General features: G+C 40.1%; 1 protein-coding gene across 3 annotated transcripts in view; it reads right to left on the reverse strand.

Moving 5' to 3' along the window:
- Positions 1-3,116: 3,116 nt before the first annotated feature.
- CAPN5 (calpain 5) overlaps positions 3,117-27,070 on the reverse strand; it is an 86,549-nt gene continuing 62,595 nt past the window's right edge. For all 3 annotated transcript variants that reach the window (XM_066588274.1, XM_066588276.1, XM_066588275.1), the window contains exons 6-13: positions 23,354-23,547; positions 22,590-22,667; positions 22,252-22,447; positions 21,291-21,413; positions 20,957-21,153; positions 10,604-10,725; positions 8,794-8,930; positions 3,117-6,795 (exon numbers count right to left, since the gene is read on the reverse strand). In XM_066588274.1, the coding sequence (XP_066444371.1) occupies positions 6,613-6,795; positions 8,794-8,930; positions 10,604-10,725; positions 20,957-21,153; positions 21,291-21,413; positions 22,252-22,447; positions 22,590-22,667; positions 23,354-23,547 (1,230 nt within the window). In that variant the 3' untranslated portion in view covers positions 3,117-6,612. The remainder of the gene's footprint in view (positions 6,796-8,793; positions 8,931-10,603; positions 10,726-20,956; positions 21,154-21,290; positions 21,414-22,251; positions 22,448-22,589; positions 22,668-23,353; positions 23,548-27,070) is intronic.

Raw genomic sequence — 27,070 nt, forward strand, 5'->3', positions numbered from 1 at the left:
ATTTTTTTAAATGCCCTTTTATTGACCATCCGCGGGTATTTATCTACCCGCGGGTGGTCAATGCATCCCTATGGGGTGCGGATCCGCATGCGGGTGATCCGCTGCGGATTTTAATTATTATTATTTTGCCCGTGGACATGAGGCCTAAGTCCCTCTTTGTGTGCTCCCCCCACAGTACTCTGTCCTCTGTATGCCCCCCACCATAATTAGCCCCCTTTTCTAGATTTAAATTTTTATTAGACAGTCTCCAAATACTGTAAATTAAAACCCTAAACTATACTTAAACTCATTTTTGACCAATTTACCATTTTCATCCTATAAACATCCTATTGCATCTTTGACTTTTCTTTTGCTTTTGACATACCCCCCAAAATCCTTTTTTATTGCCTTTGGCCTCTGTTGCAAGCCTCATTTCATTATCAGCTTTAGCTTTTCTGACACTTCCTTACAGTTTCTGCAGACCGCATTATATTCTTCTTTAGATATTCCCTCCTCTTTCCATTTGATAAACATATGTTTCTTCCTCTTTAACATGTGTACAAGTTCTGTGTTCATCCATCCTGGTCTCTTTAAGGCCTCATGTCCACGGGGAAAATCAGATCCGCTGCGGATTTGTAACGCGGATTTGGGCTGCGGATGCTCTGTAATTGTCTTTTATTTTTCATGCGGGAGATCAATTGAGTTATGTGCTCCATGAGCTCCCGCACGCGTGATCCGCACTAAAATGGACTGCGTCCATTTTTTTTTCATGCTCCAGTAATTTTTTAATTACCATCCGTGGGTATTTATCTGCCCGCGGGTGGTCAATGCATTCCTATGGGGCGCGGATCCGCGTGTGGGAAAAACGCTGCAGAGTTTAATTCTTATTTTCCCCGTGGACATAAGGCCTAAATGCTTCCCATTCTTCCTTCTTTTAGGGATTGTTAATGATTGTGCTTTGAGAATCTTATTTCGCAATACAGTGGTGCTTTCAGTTAAGAGTTTAATTTGGTTTGGGACAGAGCCCTTAACCCAAAACACTCGCAAGTCAAATCAATTTTCCCCATTATAATAAAGGAAAAAGCCATTAATCCGTTCCGGGTTGCAAGCTCTCAATGGGGATGCCGCTGTCCCATTGAAAGCAATAGGATGCCGTCACCCCCGGAGTGATTTTCGGGGAAGGGCTTTAAATAGAAGCCCTTCCCTGAAAAATCATCCTTAGCTGTAGTAAAAAAATAAATATATACTCATCTGTCCGCTGGTGCCGGGGCTCAGGCATGTCTAGCCGCTGCTTGTTCTGCCTCACTGCTCTGAAGCTCTTCAGCAGGTGGAGATTTAAAATCCCTCGCTGCTGAAAGCACTAAAAGCAATGCAGTAGCAGGCTCGTAACCCGAGTTTTAGCTCTTAAATCGAAGCAAAAATTTGGGAGAGAGCCTGCTCGCAAGTTAAGAAGCTTGTAAGCAGAGTCACTCGCACCCCAAGGAATCACTGTATTTTCCAACCTTCTTGGACATTTCTGTCCTTAAGAACATCCGGCCATTGGATTCTTCCTCTCCTTTTTCAGAGTTCATTAAAATCCTGCCTTTCTGAAATCCAACCTTGAGGTCTGAGTCTTCTCAGGTCTTCCTCCGATTTTATCCAACATCCATGGATATCATGATCACTGCCTCCTAAGGTCCCAGCCACCCTTACCTCCTCAACCATTTCCTCCCTGTTGGTAAAGCCCCATTTGCACTGAAAGATAATCGCTCAAAAATCACTCAAGCAACAGTCTGAGTGACAGTTTTGAGCGATCGTCTTTGCATAACTCTTAACTAGCTAATTAACTACTTAAAGAGTTAAATGCAGGTGGAGGGAGATACCGCTGATAGCATATACAAACAGCTGCTGTTCTCAGAGCTTTCAGCTGGTGTCCTGCTGAGAACTGCCTGCGGGATACCAGCTGAAAGAACGCTATCAGCACCGCCCGCTGAGAAAATCAGTGTGCAGCGCTGAACAGTCATCAGTGACTTCTAGCTTGCTAGAAATCAGCGATGAACGAACAGTGTGCGACGGCAGCTCGTTTAGACACAACAATATTGCTCAAAAGATGGATTTTGAGAGAACTTTAAACGATAAACTTGTGTCTAAATGGGCCTTAAGAATTAGGTCCAAGATAGAAGAGAAAACAAGGGGATCTGCTACCTTTTGGAAGATAAAGTTGTCAGCAAGAGCGGATAAGAATCTGTTGGATCCATTACTTTTACCTGAGAGATTCCCAACAAATGTCGGGATCGGTAAAATCTCCCATGATCACTATGTTGGGCTTTTTGTGAACTTAAGACATCGACTCTGCCATACTGAATTCCGCTTAGATGGTTCCAATGGGAAGGGGGTCATGTGATCTGACAGGCTTGGCTAAAATGTACTCAGAAACACCCTGGGAATGTCAGTTTTGCTCCATTTTGTACTACTTCGGGAGTTAAGCGCAGGAGGTCCCATTTGTGGGCAATGTTGTTCAGAAATCACCCAATATTTCCTTTGGGTGCCAAAAATAAATAGAAAATCGCATTCGCATTAACCTGTGCACCGTGCGATGTTTAACTTTTACTATTGGAATAACGTGATTTTCTTGTGTGAAATATTGCATGTGCCGCGATACGGTTTTCTCACATCGCAGTCGCACAACAAATTGCTGGTTTACAAGTGTGGTTTCGGTCTGAGTATTGCAGAATAATATCACACTCGCCCGTGTAAACCTGACCGCAGGCTGCATCTACACCGGCAGGTGTCACGCACGAATTCCGTCCTACAGCCATAAGGACAGAACTCATGTGAAAATAACACATTTAGGGCTTATTTAGACGACCGTATATCGGCTCTGTTTTCACGCCGAGCCAATATACGGTGCCCTTGTCTGTTTTCATATGTGAAAATTACACGTACAGCGATGTGATGCATTTCCGTTTCCCATGAGTTGCACTCGCCTGTGTAAATACAGCGTAACCCGGGTGTGAATGTGAATTTTCGTTTGCACTTAACTTTCCCCGAGTTCTGAGGCGCACAGTATTGCCACAAGAGAGGAGGCGGCGTCATCCCATTACCAGGCGGTTTGCGGTATTAGTAAACAGCGAATCAGTGAGCCGACACAGAGCGGGTAGGAGAGACGCGTTTAATAGAAAGGTTTCCCGTGGACACATTATAAGGATTATAAAGTGCTAATCTGTAAACATACAAAAAAATATCAGAAAATCGCATAGTAATAAAAATAGAAATTCAAGATAAATCGCCGACGAAACGTAAACCTGAAAAATCATCATAAAGACAAAACATCGTACGAAAATAAAATCAGACACAAAACGATTTAATCACAGAGGAGCGAAACCTGAAGACACAAAGCGACATTTCTGAAAACGGATATGAATGAAAATCTATGATGTTACCCGTAGCAACCATTGGTCAGTTATGATATAAGCTGTTGCTATGGCAATACCACAGATAATGACCTTCATGCATAAAAACAAGCGCGACCAATCAGATTCCAGCGTGACGGCACGCCTGTGATTGGTTGGTTCGGGCGATTGATCAGCGCCGGTTTTTATGAGAAATTTTTCAGAAATATTCACCAATTTAAAAAAAGAACAAACAAACAAAAAAAAGGTAAAAATCAAAATTTTTGGCATTTTGGCCCCTGTGTACAGCGTGTCCCCGCAGACATTGCTAATTATGGCTTCATTCTCAAGAGGCACACGGAGTAACCTACATACGGCTCTGGACGACCGACATTTGTCGAGTTGTCATGGAAACACCTTTCCTGGTAGTTTTGGCCTACAGAACCCGCCTCCGTCACGGGAAGGGGAAGCTGTAGCGACCAATCAGAGCTCTGCTTTCATTTTCTACCCGACATAAAAACTGAACTCTGACTGGTTGCTAGAAGCAACATGGCCACCAAGTTCTCCGACGAGGTATGAGGAGGGCCGTCACCTCGGCTAGTTTTGGTCCAGAGGTAGCCGGATTCAGTTGACTGACCTCTATGGGGAGCGGATATGCTTGAACCCCTGGAAGGCGGGCGGCCATGATATGAGCAGTATGTGGTACCCATGTCTCACAAACATTCAGTTTTCTTAGTACCGTCCCACAAAACGGACCTCAAGGAGGCGGGACTTATGTTCCTGGAGCGCCTGTGGGTGTTCATGGGAAGATGGCGGGTCGGGAGTGCCACTGGGAGGATGGTCAATGTATCTGCGGCCTCCAGAGGTCTTTGACTTGCGTCACCAGCCCAGGATGGCGCAGAGGTGGTCGCCCTGCCACGTATGTGGAACTCTTTGGCACTTTGTTCCTTCCGCTTTCTCTCGGCCCGTCCATTTCTTCCTTTCTCATAGTCACAGTGAGGTTACAGTGATGATAAACATGCGTGGTTGTATATACTGCGATATTATATATATGTGTATATACAGTAAAGAACATTCAGCGACGCCCGGTCCCCTCATTGTAGTCTGAAATAAAAGTAATAGACGCCTCGAAGGGACGGTAATTGATATCTGTTAAGGGGGTTTCTGCCTTGATCTAAACAAAGCTGAATCCGAATCTCCGGTCCGGGACACAATTCTGTGGGGGCGGCATTAACACGCATATTCATTTTGACACTTTGAGCATTCTCAGAGTGCAGAACACAAGCTCCGGCTGTTCATCAATGGCAGGAGCATCTCTAGAGCACATTCTCAAGCTGTTCATCTTTACTCGGAGCGTGCAAGCTGTGCTCCATCCAAAAGCAGAGCACCAAGATGGCCGCACCTTCAGGTACGCTCACACAACGGGGAAACGCTGCGGAATTTCCAATGCTGAACATTCCGCAGCAAATTCTGCCGCACTTCCTCATAGAAACTTGCATCAAAATCTGCAGCGAGGATGTGGATTGTGACCAGGAACCAACTACATATTCGCCACTGATTATAGTAGCTATATCACCCCCCCTCACCACGGAATACGTGGCTCTGTCGGCGCAGGCCCCTCGGCAGCCTCTCATGAGCGCCCATTCGCTGGTCAGGTATTCCACTTCCATGTCACCTGACCAGCGGCTCGTCGCTCGCGGTGCCGGGGTGTGCTGACAGCAATGTACTCCGAAGTGAGGAAGAGCGCGTGTGGGAATGTGGCGCGGGTTTTTATGCTGCCATGTGAAGGCATCCTTAGGCAGTTAATCCTGGCATAGAAATGGAGGCAGAAACCGCAAGGATGGACCCATCCAGGCCGTATGAAGCCGGTTCTCAGTCTGATGACTAGTTATGGTGTGATCGGGCCGGTCTGAGGCTCGAATGGAGACAGGTGAAGAATTCTCCCTCTACAGGCTGTTCATGATTGGGTCGGCTGGATCATGAGCACCGGGCACTCCAGCAGGTCACATGATTCACTCTCTGATGTCACGGATTACTCTGGGAGTAACCCAACAATGTGAACATGAATCCGCCATTGGTCCACTGCAGGTGACCCTCAGAGGTGTCGGTTTCAGCTCACATTTCCGATGCCACAATCTTCCTACTCCCTAATGCCCACTAGTCCGAGGCACTTCATGCTGCTTTTTGATTGGCTAGCCCTAATCACATGAGCAGCACTGGCCAATAGGTGAGCAGGCATAGTATATTCTGACACTACCAATGCACAGGTAATATTACCACTCAGAATTGTGTCCTGGAACCAGAGGGCCGCTTTCATCACTGTAGAATAAAAAGTTTGGCAACTTTCTCATATACGTTGTGTTTTATTTTCTCCTCATTTTTCAAGATCCCTGTTTGCTGTCAGTGACTGGAAACACCCAGAAACTGCAAATCCCACTGGTCCTACCCACAGCTGAGGGTCCGTTATATAAAAAAAACTGTATCCAGCGCAGACAATAATGAGTGAGGTGAACAAATCAGAAGGACAAGTGTCGCACCTGCACTGATACATTGTAACGAACTATCAGGTCAGGAAACACGACTTGTAGCCAGACTCACAGAGGAAAGCAAAAACTAGATCTAATTGTAGCAAACCCTCAGCTGTGAAGTTTTATGTCGGCGTAGGATTCAAGCCTCTGAATGTAAAAACAATGTTCCTATTCACTGACAGCAAGCAAAGATATGACAAAGCTTTGTTTACAAGAAACTGGAAAAAAAAAAAAAACAACTTCTGGATACCCGGTTGCAGCAAATACTTGTATAAGTACTAACAGAGAAAATCTGATTGGAGACCTGACTGTCTCCTATGGTCACATGACACCTAGAGGGGACCCCCACTCCCTTTACCTTGGAGGCGTCTTTACAGAACCATGGCACGTCTGGGTATATAAGACTATAGAGGTTAATGCATATAAAGAGCCTGAAATGGCACCGCTTATCCTAATATGTTGTACATACGCATACATGAAACATAGGACACAGTGAAATGACACTGGAATTCTATTCCTAATGCCGCCACTCACGCAGCTTCCCTGCCATCGGCTGATTTTGGCTATAAAACTCACATAGTGTCACAGACTGCATGCGGCGCGCGCCATCACCATGCCGGAATAGATACGGATAATAGAAGTCTAGGAAATGCAGGCCACAATGGCAAACAGGCTGTAAAAGGCGCCCGCCATGTTGGTCGCGGTCTGGTCGTTATGGCGGTAGAGGTGTGCGCTTAGATTCCGTTCAGGCTGTTGCTGGTAAACAGAACCAGCTGAATGGAGCCGGACACCTGCGGGTTACTCTTGTTGCTTCTGTCCTGCAGCGGCAGGCTGTGCTGGGACTGCTGGTTGCCGGCTTCAGCGCTGAGGACCACCTGACCCATGAATTCATCCTTAATCACATTGTGATTCCAAATCTGAGGGAATAATGGAAAAATTGGATTAGGCATCACATGTTATAGTCCAGTCACCTCCAGAGCAGCACTCAGAATTCTGCTGGGTTTGCCGTTAGCCCTCAGGTTGAATGATCTTTTATCTTCCTATTGTTCCAGCTGGTTCAGTGACTGTAAGAGAGCATGCTCTGCACTGGAACTACATCTCCCAACATGCACCACAGCAAGAGAGTCTGGAAAATGTGCAGACACTGAACAAGCAGGGTCTGCAGAGCAGTTGGATCTGTTATGATACAGTTATGATCAGTGACTCCAGCTTAGCTGCATCATCTGTTAAAAGTCTAAAACAAAGACTCAAATCCACTCCTGTCTCAGAGGCTCCACCCCTCTGCCTCTTGCTTTATACTGCAGCTCTGCCTGTCCCTAGTAGCAACTGTGTGCAGCACCATCTCAAGAGCAAGTCACTGCTTGTAGACTGGATTGCCATAGACAGAATGATTATAAACTGCAGTACATGGAGCTAACACACCAACCTTTGGTGTCTGCTGCACATAAAGGGGGAGGAGCCTTAATTGGGAGAGGTCCACTTTGAGCCTCAAGGGGTGTTCTGTTTTTATATAAATTAAACTTAAAGGGGTTTTCTGGGCAATAAACACAATGGTGGCACTGAAACAGTCACCTCTGCACTTCAGAGGCAGTAAACCTGTTCATAGCGAGTCCTGCTCTTGGCTGAAAGGAGGATACAATAGCTTACAGAGCATTGTCTAAACTGGACACTAAACTCATCAGCAACAGCTGCACAAATTTCTCTGATAGTTTGTAACAACGTATCAGTCTGGAGTCCACAGAATTGACTGAACGGATACAATTGCATCCACTTCTCAGCTGAGAGCAGGACTAGCTGTGCACACAGTATCACTCTGGAGTTCAGGCTGTTTAGCTCCCAGAGCATTGTCTACACTGGGTATGTACAATGTGAGCTCAACAGCCCGTACTCCAGACTGACAGAGTATTGTCTACACTGGATACAATTGTATCCACTTCTTAACTGTGAGCAGAACTAGCTGTGTACAGTGTATCAGTCTGGAGTCCGGGCTCTTGAGCTCACAGAGCATTGTCTATACTGAATACAACTGTATCCACTTCTCAGCTGAGAGCAGGACTAGCCATGAACAATGAGGCATATGTAACAACATTTGCATGCCAATTTTCTTGCATACAAAAACTGCAGATTACGACACACCATAAACTCTGATTTTTGGTCTTTTTATGCCAGCCTCTGCCACTTTTCTAAAAGTGGGCAGAGCTAGGGAAAAAAGGGGGCACGACAGCATGCTCAGCCTGACTGATACATTGTAGCTAAGTAACAGAGAGATTTGTGCATCTACTGCTGCTAACAAAGCATTATCTAGACTGGACACACATGTCCGCTTCTCAGCTGAGAGCAGGACTAGCTGTATACAATGTATCAGTCTGGAGTCTTGGCTATTGAGCACACAGAGCATTGTCTACACTGGATACAATTGTATTACTTCTCAGCTGAGGGCAGGACTAGCTGTATACAATGTATCAGTCTGGAGTCTTGGCTATTGAGCACACAGAGCATTGTCTACACTGGATACAATTGTATTACTTCTCAGCTAAGAGCAGGACTAGCTGTATACAATGTATCAGTCTGGAGTCTTGGCTGTTGAGCTCACAGAGCATTGTCTACACTGGATACAATTGTATCACTTTCTCAGCTGAGAGAAGGACTAGTAATGTACAGGGTTACTGCCTCTGAATGGAAACAAGCCAATCACTGACAACAGTGTTCTTGAAAATGGTGAATTACTGGAGTGTAACATATATTAGGAAGATGACGAATGTTTTTGTCCCCCATTAAGTGATATTTATATAAAATCAGAAAATGCCTTTATAAACATACTTTGCCACAGTGTAATTCTACAAGTCTAACACTAGGGAGCAGCGGTATATTGGGTTTCCGTACATCCACCGGACTCCTCTCTTACTGGCACCCACCTGGATGATGATCGGTTGTCCCGGCTTCTTTCGGTAGAACAATCCCTTGACGTCAAATTGAGGAGTCAGAGTGTCCTTTACCACCGGAGACTGCACTTTACTGCCCTCACAGCTTATAATGACGTACGGGTCAGCGCCTGCGCCGAGAGGAAACAAGCAAAAAAGAAAAAATAGGTGACACAATTTTTTAATGTGCCATGAGTTGGAAAAATGAAACTAAGCAGCAGAGAGAATCTCCCCTCATGTGAAGATGCCAGGGCTCCTGCCCACGGCCGGATATATGCTGTGGAGTCCACAGCGGGCGTCCGCACCAAACAGCGCCCACAGCATGCTGTAGGAAACGGGTTCTTCCTCCACACGTGCGGAAACTAATAGCAGTTTTCACAAGTGGAGAGAAAAACAAAATAAATAAATTAAATTTGCAGCATGCTTTATTTTTCTGTGGATTCCGTGCAGACGGCTTCTGTTGAAGTCTATGGAAGCCACCCAATCCACGGCCCTTTTGCAGTGACATTGTGGAATGGTCGCGGATTCTGCGTTGTCGCTAGGCGATGTCGCGAGAAAGGCGGCAGTTTAAAAAAATAAGTAAATAGAAATCTGCCCTGTGCATATCTGACAGCGAGCCGTGTGGACCATCCGCAGTACAGATGGAAGTGATAGGTACGTGCGGACGCCGCTGCTCCCAGGGCCGCACACCGCATGCACACTCCGGCTCTGCAGAGTGCAGGATTCCCTAATTAGGAAAGGACTGTATGTAGTAAGAGTCACATTAGAGGTCACAGATGCAAAAGAAACAGCCCAGCACTTCAGTAGAGGAGCGCTGCTCTTGAGGATGTCAGTAAGGATAATGCTACATGTGATGGGCACCGAAAGGGGAGGGGAACGGAGGCAAGTGGGAGGTCACAGACAAGAGTTGCAGAGCGGAAGGAGCAGCGCAGAGTATTTCAGGAAAGCAGTTGATCCCAGAAGCTCCGATCCGTCCACCTGGGTGTGTTAGTAAGGATAGGACTGGAAGATCACAAGCAGAGAGTGGAGGAACAGCAGCACAGAGGATTGCTGGAGCCGGGCAGCAAGCAGTTGATGTAAGACTAGTGAGGATACCGATAAACAGCCAACGTCATGCTGTGAGGAGGGGAACAGAGATAAGTGCAAAGCCACAGCCCAAGAGTGGAAAGAGGCCGGAATCCCAGCAGCACAGAGGATTTCAGATTGGTGAGGGCACAGGTTCTCCTGCTGCTCATCCTTATAACTGCATTACCTAGCACTGGCCTGCAGGGGCGCAGTCACCGCACACATCTGCTTCCTACTTGCTATCATTACCGACTCTTACAAGACGCTGCAGGCATTCTGAGAAATTATGGGAAGCCATGTGACAGCGCCGCCGCCTCGCCCATGTGACAGCGCCGCCGCCTCGCCCATGTGACCCTGCATTTCCTGGCATTTATGAATATTTTGGACATTTCCGATCAACACAACACTGAAGCTGAGAAGAGGATTGTGGGTAAACTAACATGACCTGTCAATATACATCGCTGGGGAAACAGAGGGGCCAGAGCTCAACCACAGCGGAATCTGCAACACCCGAGGTTATTCTAGTCTAGATACAATTTCAGGTTTCCTATTACCCAGCATACACTGGGGCAGGACTTCAGAAAAGTGGAAGCCCCGGCTATACAGCCTGAATCACTAGAATCTACACTGCCGATGTTTTACATTCGGCTTCACAGTTTACTAGAATGTATTACATTATTTGCACACCGTTTTGACGCTTGCCGCCCCCAACCCAAATACTCCAGACGATACTGCTTACCTCCTTCAGACTCCTGCTTTTTAAGTCCTGCAGCGCTGACCACATGTACCTGTGACACCAGCTGAGGGAACCCACACATCCCCGACCAGCAAGTCTTCCGAGGCTCATCCAGAGTCAACTCACTGCAAGTACAACAGTAACATTACTGGATAATACTGCACATAGGGGGCAGTATTATAGTAGTTATATTCTTGAACATAGGGGGCAGTATTATAGTAGTTATATTCTTGTACATAGGGGGCAGTATTATAGTAGTTATATTCTTGTACATAGGAGGCAGTATTATAGTAGTTATATTCTTGTACATAGGGGCAGTATTATAGTAGTTATATTCTTGTACATAGGAGGCAGTATTATAGTAGTTATATTCTTGTACATAGGGATCAGTATTATAGTAGTTATATACTTGTACATAGGGGGCAGTATTTTAGTAGTTATAGTCTTGTACATAGGGGGCAGTATTATAGTAGTTATATTCTTGTACATAGGGGGCAGTATTATAGTAGTTGTATTCTTGTACATAGGAGGCAGTATTATAGTAGTTATATTCTTGTACATAGGGGGCAGTATTTTAGTAGTTATAGTCTTGTACATAGGGGGCAGTATTATAGTAGTTATATTCTTGTACATAGGGGGCAGTATTATAGTAGTTGTATTCTTGTACATAGGAGGCAGTATTATAGTAGTTATATTCTTGTACATAGCAGGCAGTATTATAGTAGTTATATTCTTGTACATAGGGGCAGTATTATAGTAGTTATATTCTTGTACATAAGAGCAGTATTATAGTAGTTATATTCTTGTACATAGGGGGCAGTATTATAGTAGTTATATTCTTGTACATAGCAGGCAGTATTATAGTAGTTATATTCTTGTACATAGGGGCAGTATTATAGTAGTTATATTCTTGTACATAGCAGGCAGTATTATAGTAGTTATATTCTTGTACATAGGAGGCAGTATTATAGTAGTTATATTCTTGTACATAGGGGCAGTATTATAGTAGTTATATTCTTGTACATAGGGGCCAGTATTATAGTAGTTATATTCTTGTACATAGGGGGCAGTATTATAGTAGTTATATTCTTGTACATAGGGGGCAGTATTATAGTAGTTATATTCTTGTACATAGGAGGCAGTATTATAGTAGTTATATTCTTGTACATAGGGGCAGTATTATAGTAGTTATATTCTTGTACATAGCAGGCAGTATTATAGTAGTTATATTCTTGTACATAGGAGGCAGTATTATAGTAGTTATATTCTTGTACATAGGGGCAGTATTATAGTAGTTATATTCTTGTACATAGCAGGCAGTATTATAGTAGTTATATTCTTGTACATAGGAGGCAGTATTATAGTAGTTATATTCTTGTACATAGGGGCAGTATTATAGTAGTTATATTCTTGTACATAGGGGCCAGTATTATAGTAGTTATATTCTTGTACATAGGGGGCAGTATTATAGTAGTTATATTCTTGTACATAGGGGGCAGTATTATAGTAGTTATATTCTTGTACATAGGAGACAGCATTATAGTAGTTATATTCTTGTACATAGGGGGCAGTATTATAGTAGTTATATTCTTGTACATAGGGGGCAGTATTATAGTAGTTATATTCTTGTACATAGGGGGCAGTATTATAGTAGTTATATTCTTGTACATAGGAGGCAGTATTATAGTAATTATATTCTTGTACATAGGAGGCAGTATTATAGTAGTTATATTCTTGTACATAGGAGCAGTATTGTAGTAGTTATATTCTTGTACATAGGGGGCAGTATTATAGTAGTTATATTCTTGTACATAGGGAGCAGTATTATAGTAGTTATATTCTTGTACATAGGGGGCAGTATTATAGTAGTTATATTCTTGTACATAGGGACAGTATTATAGTAGTTATATTCTTGTACATAGGGGGCAGTATTATAGTAGTTATATTCTTGTACATAGGGAGCAGTATTATAGTAGTTATATTCTTGTACATAGGGGGCAGTATTATAGTAGTTATATTCTTGTACATAGGGACAGTATTATAGTAGTTATATTCTTGTACATAGGGGGCAGTATTATAGTAGTTATATTCTTGTACATAGGGGGCAGTATTATAGTAGTTATATTCTTGTACATAGGGGGCAGTATTATAGTAGTTATATTCTTGTACATAGGGGGCAGTATTATAGTAGTTATATTCTTGTACATAGGGACAGTATTATAGTAGTTATATTCTTGTACATAGGGGGCAGTATTATAGTAGTTATATTCTTGTACATGGGGACAGTATTATAGTAGTTATATTCTTGTACATGGGGACAGTATTATAGTAGTTATATTCTTGTACATAGGGGACAGTATTATAGTAGTTATATTCTTGTACATAGGGGGCAGTATTATAGTAGTTATATTCTTGTACATAGGGGGCAGTATTATAGTAGTTATATTCTTGTACATAGGGACAGTATTATAGTAGTTATATTCTTGTACATAGGGACAGTATTATAGTAGTTATATTCTTGTACATAGAGGGCACTATTATAGTAGTTATATTCTTGTACACAGGGACAGTATTATAGTAGTTATATTCTTGTACATAGGGACAGTATTATAGTAGTTATATTCTTGTACATAGGGACAGTATTATAGTAGTTATATTCTTGTACATAGGGGGCAGTATTATAGTAGTTATATTCTTGTACATAGAGGGCACTATTATAGTAGTTATATTCTTGTACATAGGGACAGTATTATAGTAGTTATATTCTTGTACATAGGGGGCAGTATTATAGTAGTTATATTCTTGTACATAGAGGGCACTATTATAGTAGTTATATTCTTGTACACAGGGACAGTATTATAGTAGTTATATTCTTGTACATAGGGGGCAGTATTATAGTAGTTATATTCTTGTACATAGGGGGCAGTATTATAGTAGTTATATTCTTGTACATAGAGGGCACTATTATAGTAGTTATATTCTTGTACATAGGGGACAGTATTATACTAGTTATATTCTTGTACATAGGGGGCAGTATTATAGTAGTTATATTCTTGCACATAGTGGGCAGTATTATAGTAGTTCTATTCTTGTACATAGGGGGCAGTATTATAGTAGTTCTATTCTTGTACATAGGGGGCAGTATTATAGTAGTTCTATTCTTGTACATAGGGGGCAGTATTATAGTAGTTATATTCTTGTACATAGGGGCAGTATTATAGTAGTTATATTCTTGTACATAGGGGGCAGTATTATAGCAGTTCTATTCTTGTACATAGGGGCAGTATTATAGCAGTTCTATTCTTGTACATAGGAGGGCAGTATTATAGTAGTTATATTCTTGTACATAGGGGCAGTATTATAGTAGTTATATTCTTGTACATAGGGGGCAGTATTATAGCAGTTATATTATTGTACATAGGGGCAGTATTATAGTAGTTATATTCTTGTATATAGGGGGCAGTATTATAGTAGTTATATTCCTGTACATAGGAGGCAGTATTATAGTAGTTATATTCCTGTACATAGGAGGCAGTATTATAGTAGTTATATTCTTGTACATAGGGGGCAGTATTATAGTAGTTATATTCTTGTACATAGGGGGCAGTATTATAGTAGTTATATTCTTGTACATAGGGGGCAGTATTATAGTAGTTATATTCTTGTACATAGGGGGCAGTATTATAGTAGTTATATTCCTGTAATAGGAGGCAGTATTATAGTAGTTATATTCTTGTATATAGGGGGCAGTATTATAGTATTTATATTCCTGTACACAGAGGGCAGTATTATAGTAGTTATATTCTTGTACACAGGGGGCAGTATTATAGTAGTTATATTCTTGTACATAGGAGGCAGTATTATAGTAGTTATATTCTTGTACATAGGAGGCAGTATTATAGTAGTTATATTCTTGTACATAGGGAGCAGTATTATAGTAGTTATATTCTTGTACATAGGGAGCAGTATTATAGTAGTTATATTCTTGTACATAGGAGCAGTATTATAGTAGTTATATTCTTGTACATAGGGGGCAGTATTATAGTAGTTATATTCTTGTACATAGGGGGCAGTATTATAGTAGTTATATCCTTGTACATAGGGGGCAGTATTATAGTAGTTATATCCTTGTACATAGGGGGCAGTATTATAGTAGTTATATTCTTGCACATAGGGGGCAGTATTATAGTAGTTATATTCTTGCACATAGGGGGCAGTATTATAGTAGTTATATTCTTGCACATAGGGGGCAGTATTATAGTAGTTATATTCTTGTACATAGGAGGCAGTATTATAGTAGTTATATTCTTGTACATAGGAGGCAGTATTATAGTAGTTATATTCTTGTACATAGGAGGCAGTATTATAGTAGTTATATTCTTGTACATAGGGGGCAGTATTATAGTAGTTATATTCTTGTACATAGGGGGCAGTATTATAGTAGTTATATTCTTGTACATAGGAGCAGTATTATAGTAGTTATATTCTTATATATAGGGGCAGTATTATAGTAGTTATATCCTTGTACATAGGGGCAGTATTATAGTAGTTATATCCTTGTACATAGGGGCAGTATTATAGTAGTTATATCCTTGTACATAGGGGGCAGTATTATAGTAGTTCTATTCTTGCACATAGGGGGCAGTATTATAGTAGTTCTATTCTTGCACATAGGGGGCAGTATTATAGTAGTTATATTCTTGCACATAGGGGGCAGTATTATAGTAGTTATATTCTTGCACATAGGGGGCAGTATTATAGTAGTTATATTCTTGCACATAGGGGGCAGTATTATAGTAGTTATATTCTTGCACATAGGGGGCAGTATTATAGTAGTTATATTCTTGTACATAGGAGGCAGTATTATAGTAGTTATATTCTTGTACATAGGAGGCAGTATTATAGTAGTTATATTCTTGTACATAGGAGGCAGTATTATAGTAGTTATATTCTTGTACATAGGAGGCAGTATTATAGTAGTTATATTCTTGTACATAGGGGGCAGTATTATAGTAGTTATATTCTTGTACATAGGGGGCAGTATTATAGTAGTTATATTCTTGTACATAGGGAGCAGTATTATAGTAGTTATATTCTTGTACATAGGGGGCAGTATTATAGTAGTTATATTCTTGTACATAGGAGGCAGTATTATAGTAGTTATATTCTTGTACATAGGGGGTAGTATTATAGTAGTTATATTCTTGTACATAGGGGGTAGTATTATAGTAGTTATATTCTTGTACATAGGGGGCAGTATTATAGTAGTTATATTCTTGTACATAGGAGGCAGTATTATAGTAGTTATATTCTTGTACATAGGGGGCAGTATTATAGTAGTTATATTCTTGTACATAGGGAGCAGTATTATAGTAGTTATATTCTTGTACATAGGGGGCAGTATTATAGTAGTTATATTCTTGTACATAGGGGGCAGTATTATAGTAGCTATATTCTTGTACATAGGAGGCAGTATTATAGTAGTTATATTCTTGTACATAGGGGGTAGTATTATAGTAGTTATATTCTTGTACATAGGGGGTAGTATTATAGTAGTTATATTCTTGTACATAGGGGGCAGTATTATAGTAGTTATATTCTTGTACATAGGGGGCAGTATTACAGTAGTTATATTCTTGTACATAGGGGGCAGTCTTATAGTAGTTATATTCTTGTACATAGGGGGCAGTATTATAGTAGTTATATTCTTGTACATGGGGACAGTATTATAGTAGTTATATTCTTGTACATGGGGACAGTATTATAGTAGTTATATTCTTGTACATAGGGGACAGTATTATAGTAGTTATATTCTTGTACATAGGGGGCAGTATTATAGTAGTTATATTCTTGTACATAGGGGGCAGTATTATAGTAGTTATATTCTTGTACATAGGGACAGTATTATAGTAGTTATATTCTTGTACATAGGGACAGTATTATAGTAGTTATATTCTTGTACATAGAGGGCACTATTATAGTAGTTATATTCTTGTACACAGGGACAGTATTATAGTAGTTATATTCTTGTACATAGGGACAGTATTATAGTAGTTATATTCTTGTACATAGGGACAGTATTATAGTAGTTATATTCTTGTACATAGGGGGCAGTATTATAGTAGTTATATTCTTGTACATAGAGGGCACTATTATAGTAGTTATATTCTTGTACATAGGGACAGTATTATAGTAGTTATATTCTTGTACATAGGGGGCAGTATTATAGTAGTTATATTCTTGTACATAGAGGGCACTATTATAGTAGTTATATTCTTGTACACAGGGACAGTATTATAGTAGTTATATTCTTGTACATAGGGGGCAGTATTATAGTAGTTATATTCTTGTACATAGGGGGCAGTATTATAGTAGTTATATTCTTGTACATAGAGGGCACTATTATAGTAGTTATATTCTTGTACATAGGGGACAGTATTATACTAGTTATATTCTTGTACATAGGGGGCAGTATTATAGTAGTTATATTCTTGCACATAGTGGGCAGTATTATAGTAGTTCTATTCTTGTACATAGGGGGCAGTATTATAGTAGTTCTATTCTTGTACATAGGGGGCAGTATTATAGTAGTTCTATTCTTGTACATAGGGGGCAGTATTATAGTAGTTATATTCTTGTACATAGGGGGCAGTATTATAGCAGCTATATTCTTGTACATAGGAGGCAGTATTATAGTAGTTATATTCTTGTACATAGGGGCAGTATTATAGTAGTTATATTCTTGTACATAGGGGGCAGTATTATAGCAGTTCTATTCTTGTACATAGGGGCAGTATTATAGCAGTTCTATTCTTGTACATAGGAGGGCAGTATTATAGTAGTTATATTCTTGTACATAGGGGGCAGTATTATAGTAGTTATATTCTTGTACATAGGGGCAGTATTATAGTAGTTATATTCTTGTACATAGGGGGCAGTATTATAGCAGTTATATTATTGTACATAGGGGCAGTATTATAGTAGTTATATTCTTGTATATAGGGGGCAGTATTATAGTAGTTATATTCCTGTACATAGGAGGCAGTATTATAGTAGTTATATTCCTGTACATAGGAGGCAGTATTATAGTAGTTATATTCTTGTACATAGGGGGCAGTATTATAGTAGTTATATTCTTGTACATAGGGGGCAGTATTATAGTAGTTATATTCTTGTACATAGGGGGCAGTATTATAGTAGTTATATTCTTGTACATAGGGGGCAGTATTATAGTAGTTATATTCTTGTACATAGGGGGCAGTATTATAGTAGTTATATTCTTGTACATAGGGGCAGTATTATAGTAGTTATATTCTTGTACATAGGGGGCAGTATTATAGCAGTTATATTATTGTACATAGGGGCAGTATTATAGTAGTTATATTCTTGTATATAGGGGGCAGTATTATAGTAGTTATATTCCTGTACATAGGAGGCAGTATTATAGTAGTTATATTCCTGTACATAGGAGGCAGTATTATAGTAGTTCTATTCTTGTACATAGGGGGCAGTATTATAGTAGTTATATTCTTGTACATAGGGGGCAGTATTATAGCAGCTATATTCTTGTACATAGGAGGCAGTATTATAGTAGTTATATTCCTGTAATAGGAGGCAGTATTATAGTAGTTATATTCTTGTATATAGGGGGCAGTATTATAGTATTTATATTCCTGTACATAGAGGGCAGTATTATAGTAGTTATATTCTTGTACACAGGGGGCAGTATTATAGTAGTTATATTCTTGTACATAGGAGGCAGTATTATAGTAGTTATATTCTTGTACATAGGAGGCAGTATTATAGTAGTTATATTCTTGTACATAGGGAGCAGTATTATAGTAGTTATATTCTTGTACATAGGGAGCAGTATTATAGTAGTTATATTCTTGTACATAGGAGCAGTATTATAGTAGTTATATTCTTGTACATAGGGGGCAGTATTATAGTAGTTATATTCTTGTACATAGGAGCAGTATTATAGTAGTTATATTCTTATATATAGGGGCAGTATTATAGTAGTTATATCCTTGTACATAGGGGCAGTATTATAGTAGTTATATCCTTGTACATAGGGGGCAGTATTATAGTAGTTATATCCTTGTACATAGGGGGCAGTATTATAGTAGTTCTATTCTTGCACATAGGGGGCAGTATTATAGTAGTTCTATTCTTGCACATAGGGGGCAGTATTATAGTAGTTATATTCTTGCACATAGGGGGCAGTATTATAGTAGTTATATTCTTGCACATAGGGGGCAGTATTATAGTAGTTATATTCTTGCACATAGGGGGCAGTATTATAGTAGTTATATTCTTGCACATAGGGGGCAGTATTATAGTAGTTATATTCTTGTACATAGGAGGCAGTATTATAGTAGTTATATTCTTGTACATAGGAGGCAGTATTATAGTAGTTATATTCTTGTACATAGGAGGCAGTATTATAGTAGTTATATTCTTGTACATAGGAGGCAGTATTATAGTAGTTATATTCTTGTACATAGGGGGCAGTATTATAGTAGTTATATTCTTGTACATAGGGGGCAGTATTATAGTAGTTATATTCTTGTACATAGGGAGCAGTATTATAGTAGTTATATTCTTGTACATAGGGGGCAGTATTATAGTAGTTATATTCTTGTACATAGGGGGCAGTATTATAGTAGTTATATTCTTGTACATAGGGGGTAGTATTATAGTAGTTATATTCTTGTACATAGGGGGTAGTATTATAGTAGTTATATTCTTGTACATAGGGGGCAGTATTATAGTAGTTATATTCTTGTACATAGGAGGCAGTATTATAGTAGTTATATTCTTGTACATAGGGGGCAGTATTATAGTAGTTATATTCTTGTACATAGGGAGCAGTATTATAGTAGTTATATTCTTGTACATAGGGGGCAGTATTATAGTAGTTATATTCTTGTACATAGGGGGCAGTATTATAGTAGCTATATTCTTGTACATAGGAGGCAGTATTATAGTAGTTATATTCTTGTACATAGGGGGTAGTATTATAGTAGTTATATTCTTGTACATAGGGGGTAGTATTATAGTAGTTATATTCTTGTACATAGGGGGCAGTATTATAGTAGTTATATTCTTGTACATAGGGGGCAGTATTACAGTAGTTATATTCTTGTACATAGGGGGCAGTATTATAGTTATATTTTAGTAAATTAAGGATGGTATTATAGTGGTTATATTTTGCACATCTTGTATTTAATTTTCCATTTATGTAAGCTTCTTATACTTTATGGAGTTAATTTCTGAAGACAGTCTACATTTATTCATGCAGCTTTCTTTCCTGTTAGTCACACAATACTCTAGTGCTCTATGACTCAGAATTGACCCTTTTGCTATAGAAACCATTATCACAGTGCCCATCATCAGGGTTGGCATGATAGGGACAGGGTGTGAGAACAATGCAGCCTCTGATAACATGAATGATGGGCTCTGCACTGTGTCAGCAGGAATCGTGCAGCAAACCGGAATGAATGCTCATGTTAAAGGGAAACGTAAAGAAAATCTGCTTTGGGGAGAAAACAACAGATGTAATTAATTTGACATTGTGGATTCAGATGATTGAGTTATTTTTAATATCGTCTCTCACTCTGAAGCAGATTGAGGATTCCAGCAGAAGACTTTGATACAAAGGTGAAAAATGTTACTAACCAAATACATTGTATACCTCATGAGTATATATTTACATTTTCACACAAGTTTAAATGCATAATGAATGTGGCTACAGGTAAAGCATGGCAGTGGCTAAGTTATTAATTTCATGAAGCAATGGGGCAGCGTACTCCAGGGCTGTTTGGTGATGTCATGGAGTGACAGGGCAGGGTATTCTAGGGCTGCCTCGTGATGTCATGGAGTGACGGGGCAGGGTATTCTAGGGCTGCCTCGTGATGTCATGGAGTGATGGGGCAGGGTATTCTAGGGCTGCCTCGTAATGTCATGGAGTGACGGGGCAGGGTATTCTAGGGCTGCCTCGTGATGTCATGGAGTGATGGGGCAGGGTATTCTAGGGCTGCCTCGTGATGTCATGGAGTGACGGGGCAGGGTATTCTAGGGCTGCCTCGTGATGTCATGGAGTGACGGGGCAGGGTATTCTAGGGCTGGATGATGTCATGGAGTGACGAGGCAGGGTATTCTAGGGCTGGCTGATGTCATGGAGTGACGGGGCAGGGTATTCTAGGGCTGGCTGATGGCATGGAGTGATGGGGCAGGGTATTCTAGGGCTGGAAGAGGTCATGGAGTGATGGGGCAGGGTATTCTAGGGCTGGAAGAGGTCATGGAGTGATGGGGCAGAACAGACCAATATTGTGACAGTAATGAGGTCCTTACATGCAGTTTGAAGGCACGTCACTGAACACTCTGAGAAGGAAATCTCCAGTTAAACCCCCATCGAATGTAGTGGGAATGATGACATATCGGCCCTCCTTTATGTCCGACCTGAGAAAAACGCTGCGAGAGTTGATGTAGATGGAACTCGCCACTTTGGGCTGCAACGTGTGCATCCGATATTTACGGTTCAGCTCCACCTGCAGAAAGTACAAAAATTAGAAGAACACAAGGCCATAACAATGAACAGCCAACTTCAAATTAGGGCTAGGTCCCTTTAAGTCATTAAAAACTTATGATATCCCATGTCGCAGGATAATTGTTAACTAGATCTTACCCGGTGAACTTCAAACCCTATTGCCAGGTTCTGCGCTTTCCCATCTTTCCGAGTCGTCCGTTTAGTTTTCTGCTGAAGGCAAATCAGTATCTCATCTTCTGGTTTCTTCACGTCAAACACGTACTGGAGGAGAAGAGCAGAAATCCGGAAGTCAGACAACTCCATCATAAACAATGCAACCGGGAAACCAAACTGCAGACTGCAATCTGTACTGCCAACCCACAGTGGAACTACAAGTCTAAGGAATGCCAACAATCAAGTCCAGCTCACACAGGTGTACGGCTCGGTGCAGTCTATCACAGCTCTGTCTCATGATCAAGGCAGATTATCTGCCTCTGGATGTAAGAAAGTGGTTTCCATTCACTGCTAGCAAGAACCTGCAGATTAGTGAGTGCAGCTCTGGAGTATAATACAGGATGTAACTCAGGGTCAGTACAGGATAACTAATGTGTGTACACAGTGACTCCACCAGCAGAATAGTGAGTGCAGCTCTGGAGTATAATACAGGATGGAACTCAGGAGCAGTACAAGATAAGTAATTTATGGACACAGTGACTCCACCAGCAGAATATTGAGTGCAGCTCTGGAGTATAATACAGGATGTAACTCCGTATCTGTACAGGATAAATAATGTATGTACACAGTGACCCCACCAGAAGAACAGTGAGTGCAGCTCTGGAGTATAATACAGGATGGAACTCAGGGTCAGTACAGGATAAGTAATGTATGTACACAGTGACTCCACCAGCAGAATAGTGAGTGCAGCTCTGGAGTATAATACAGGATATAACTCAGGATCAGTACAGGATAAGTAATTTATGGACACAGTGACTCCAATGTGTATGTCTGCAGTAGTGATAATGATCCTCCATCACTTCCACACCTTATGGTATCATAGCTACTGATATCCAGCATAGGGAATGCTTCACGCCAAACCCCCATCATACGCATTACAACTGACCTGTGGGTTTTGGAGATAGGTGCCTTTGTTATTGAGGCAGCCCCCAGACCGATTCTGTAAAGGGTCATCATGCTTGATCCAAGCCCCCCGCAGCACCGCCTCTTCCCAGGTCTTGTGAATACTCAAGTAAGATGTGTTTATAAGTCGGCACATAATGATATCTGTGTAGTACTTGCAAAAATCTTCAAAAGTCATCCTAAAAAAAAGGAAAAAAAGTAAAGAATAAACTCTTCCCTTCAGTCTACAAGGTTCCGGTATAACATCCCGTTTTGATTGGTGCAGGGAGTAATCACTAATGTCTTCCTGAGAATGATCCTTAAGAGCAGCAAATCACTTACCAAAATTCTCCATCATCCTCTACGGTCACCCCGAGCTTCTCCCTTTCACTTTTGCTTACTTTCTGCCATTCCTCCGAACTGTAGAAGAGATACAGTGGTAGTATGTAGGTACATCGCACCGAACCCCATTTCACACGCACCTCATCTGGCTTAAAAATATGCACTGCTAACAAGAGGAGCATTGCCCCCCCCCCCTCCTCCTCCCCGACCACCATACGGCTCTGTATAAGTGTCAGTCTTCACTGCAGTTCTAGAATTTTATTCAGGAACCAGGAAGATCTAACAAGTTTTGTTCCAGGTCCAAAAAAGCATGAAAAGTCTTTGAAGTTAGGAAGTAAAAATGTTCTAGTTTAGAAATTCCATCTAGGTTTCAAAGCATCAGATAAGCTATAGAAAATATCTTTGTAAGGGCTCCTGTCCACGGGCGATCGTTCATTGCGTTATGTGCGGCGATAATCCGACCGCGGGTAACGCAGTGAACGCTTTCCATAGGCCAACTATGGAAAGCTCAGTCCCAACGTCCACAAGCACAGAATCATAGAGATTCTCTGCTCGCGGGATTCAAATCGCAGCACGAAGTGCTTCTCCGCGGTGAGCCTATCTGTCAGACAGGCTCAGCATGGAGATCTGATAGCTCTCCCCACTCCAGAATATCACTAGCATGGACAGGGGGCCTAACTTACTGAGGGTATCAACCTTAATTTCTGACAGGGACTAGTTTGTGTGGTCAGTACTAACACTGTGCATCCACAAATGCAGCTTACCTGTCGCTCCAGGGTCCGTTCCATTCTCGCTCTCCCCATGGATTGCGCATTCTGATCATATCCAGCTTCTCAGACTTAAAGAATGCAAGCAATCCGTGACCCAACCGCACTTTGCGAACGTCTGTGACAGCATAAGCGTGGCCCTTTACTAGACCACAAGCCAACCGGGCTTCCATGTCTTCAGCTGTAGTTGCCTACATTAGTGACAGACTGTTACTGTAGTTGGTGGGTATGAATATACAGCGGCTGCTATATTACTGCAACCCCCCCGTGTAAAAATATACCTACTATCATACTGCCCCCTGTGTACAAGAATATAACTACTAGAATACTGCCCCCTGTGTACAAGAATATAACTACTAGAATACTGCCTCCTATGTACAAGAATATAACTACTATAATACTGCCCCCTATGTACGAGAATATAACTACTATAATACTGCCCCCTATATACAAGAATATAACTACTATAGTACTGCCCCCTATGTACGAGAATATAACTACTATAATACTGCCCCCTATGTACGAGAATATAACTACTATAATACTGCCTCCTATGTACAAGAATATAACTACTATAATACTGCCCCTATGTACAAAAATATAACTACTATAATACTGCCCCCTATGTACAAGAATAAAACTACTATAATACAGCCCACTATGTACAAGAATATAACTACTATAATACTGCCCCAATGTACAAGAATAGAACTGCTATAATACTGCCCCTACGTACAAGAATAGAACTGCTATAATACTGCCCCCTACGTACAAGAATAGAACTGCTATAATACTGCCCCTACGTACAAGAATAGAACTGCTATAATACTGCCCCCTACGTACAAGAATAGAACTACTATAATACTGCCCCCTACGTACAAGAATATAACTGCTATAATACTGCCCCCTACGTACAAGAATATAACTGCTATAATACTGCCCCCTATGTACAAGAATATAACTGCTATAATACTGCCCCCTATGTACAAGAATATAACTGCTATAATACTGCCCCCTATGTACAAGAATATAACTGCTATAATACTGCTCCTATGTATAGGAATATAATTACTATAATACTGCCCCCTATGAACAAGAATATATCTACTATAATACAGCCTCATATGTATAAGAATATAACTACTATAATACAGCCTCCTATGTACAAGAATATATCTACTATAATACTGCCCCCTATATACAAGAATATACCTACTATCATACTGCCCCGTGTACAAGAATATAACTACTAGAATACTGCCTCCTATGTACAAGAATATAACTACTATAATACTGCCCCTATGTACGAGAATATAACTACTATAATACTGCCCCCTATGTACAAGAATATATCTACTATAATACTGCCCCCTATATACAAGAATATAACTACTATAGTACTGCCCCCTATATACGAGAATATAACTACTATAATACTGCCCCGTATGTACAAGAATATATCTACTATAATACTGCCCCCTATATACAAGAGTATAACTACTATAGTACTGCCCCCTATGTACGAGAATATAACTACTATAATACTACCCCCTATGTACAAGAATAAAACTACTATAATACAGCCCACTATGTACAAGAATATAACTACTATAATACTACCCCCTATGTGCAAGAATATAACTACTATAATACTGCCCCAAGGTACAAGAATAGAACTGCTATAATACTGCCCCCTACGTACAAGAATAGAACTGCTATAATACTGCCCCCTACGTACAAGAATAGAACTGCTATAATACTGCCCCTACGTACAAGAATAGAACTGCTATAATACTGCCCCCTACGTACAAGAATAGGACTACTATAATACTGCCCCCTACGTACAAGAATATAACTGCTATAATACTGCCCCCTACGTACAAGAATATAACTGCTATAATACTGCCCCCTATGTACAAGAATATAACTGCTATAATACTGCCCCCTATGTACAAGAATATAACTGCTATAATACTGCCCCCTATGTACAAGAATATAACTGCTATAATACTGCCCCCTATGTACAAGAATATAACTGCTATAATACTGCTCCTATGTATAGGAATATAATTACTATAATACTGCCCCCTATGAACAAGAATATATCTACTATAATACAGCCTCATATGTATAAGAATATAACTACTATAATACAGCCTCCTATGTACAAGAATATAACTGCTATAATAGTGCCCCCTATGTACAAGAATATAACTGCTATAATAGTGCCCCCCATGTACAAGAATATAACTGCTATAATAGTGCCCCCCATGTACAAGAATATAACTGCTATAATATTGCCCCCCATGTACAAGAATATAACTGCTATAATACTGCCCCCCATGTACAAGAATATAACTGCTATAATACTGCCCCCTATGTACAAGAATATAACTGGTATAATACTGCCCCCTGTGTACAAGAATATAACTGTTATAATACTGCCCCCTGTGTACAAGAATATAACTGCTATAATACTGCCCCCTGTGTACAAGAATATAACTGCTATAATACTGCCCCCTGTGTACAAGAATATAACTACTATAATACTGCCTCCTATGTACAAGAATATAACTACTATAATACTGCCTCCTATGTACAAGAATATCACTACTATAATACTGCCGCCTATGTACAAGAATATAACTACTATAATACTGCCGCCTATGTACAAGAATATAACTACTATAATACTGCCTCCTATGTACAAGAATATAACTGCTATAATACTGCCGCCTATGTACAAGAATATAACTACTATAATACTGCCGCCTGTGTACAAGAATATAACTACTATAATACTGCCTCCTATGTACAAGAAATACTATCATACTGCCCCCTATGTACAAGAATATAACTACTATAATACTGCCCCTATGTACAAGAATATAACAACTATAATACTGCCCCCTATGTACAAGAATATAACTACTATAATACTGCCCCCTATGTACAAGAATATAACTACTATAATACTGCCCCCTATGTACAAGAATATAACTGCTATAATAGTGCCCCCCATGTACAAGAATATAACTGCTATAATAGTGCACCCCATCTACAAGAATATAACTGCTATAATACTGCCCCCTATGTACAAAAATATAACTGCTATAATACTGCCCCCTATGTACAAGAATATAACTACTATAATACTGCTCCCTATGTACAAGAATATAACTACTATAATACTGCCCCCTATGTACAAGAATATAACTACTATAATACTGCCCCCTATGTACAAGCATATAACTACTATAATACTGCCCCTATGTACAAGAATATAACTACTATAATACTGTCCCCTATGTACAAGAATATAACTACTATAATACTGTCTCCTATGTACAAGAATATAACTACTATAATACTGCCACCTATGTACAAGAATATAACTACTATAATACTGCCCCCTATGTACAAGAATATAACTACTATAATACTACCTCCTATGTACAAGAATATAACTGCTATAATACTGCCCCCCTATGTACAAGAATATAACTACTATAATACTGCCTCCTATGTACAAGAATATAACTACTATAATACTGCCTCCTATGTACAAGAATATAACTACTATAATACTGCCTCCTATGTACAAGAATATAACTACTATAATACTGCCTCCTATGTACAAGAATATAACTACTATAATACTGCTCCTATTTACAAGAATATATCTACTATAATACTGCCCCCTATGTACAAGAA

This window comes from Eleutherodactylus coqui, chromosome 1 (genome assembly GCF_035609145.1).
Source record: "Eleutherodactylus coqui strain aEleCoq1 chromosome 1, aEleCoq1.hap1, whole genome shotgun sequence".
NCBI lineage: Eukaryota > Metazoa > Chordata > Amphibia > Anura > Eleutherodactylidae > Eleutherodactylus > Eleutherodactylus coqui.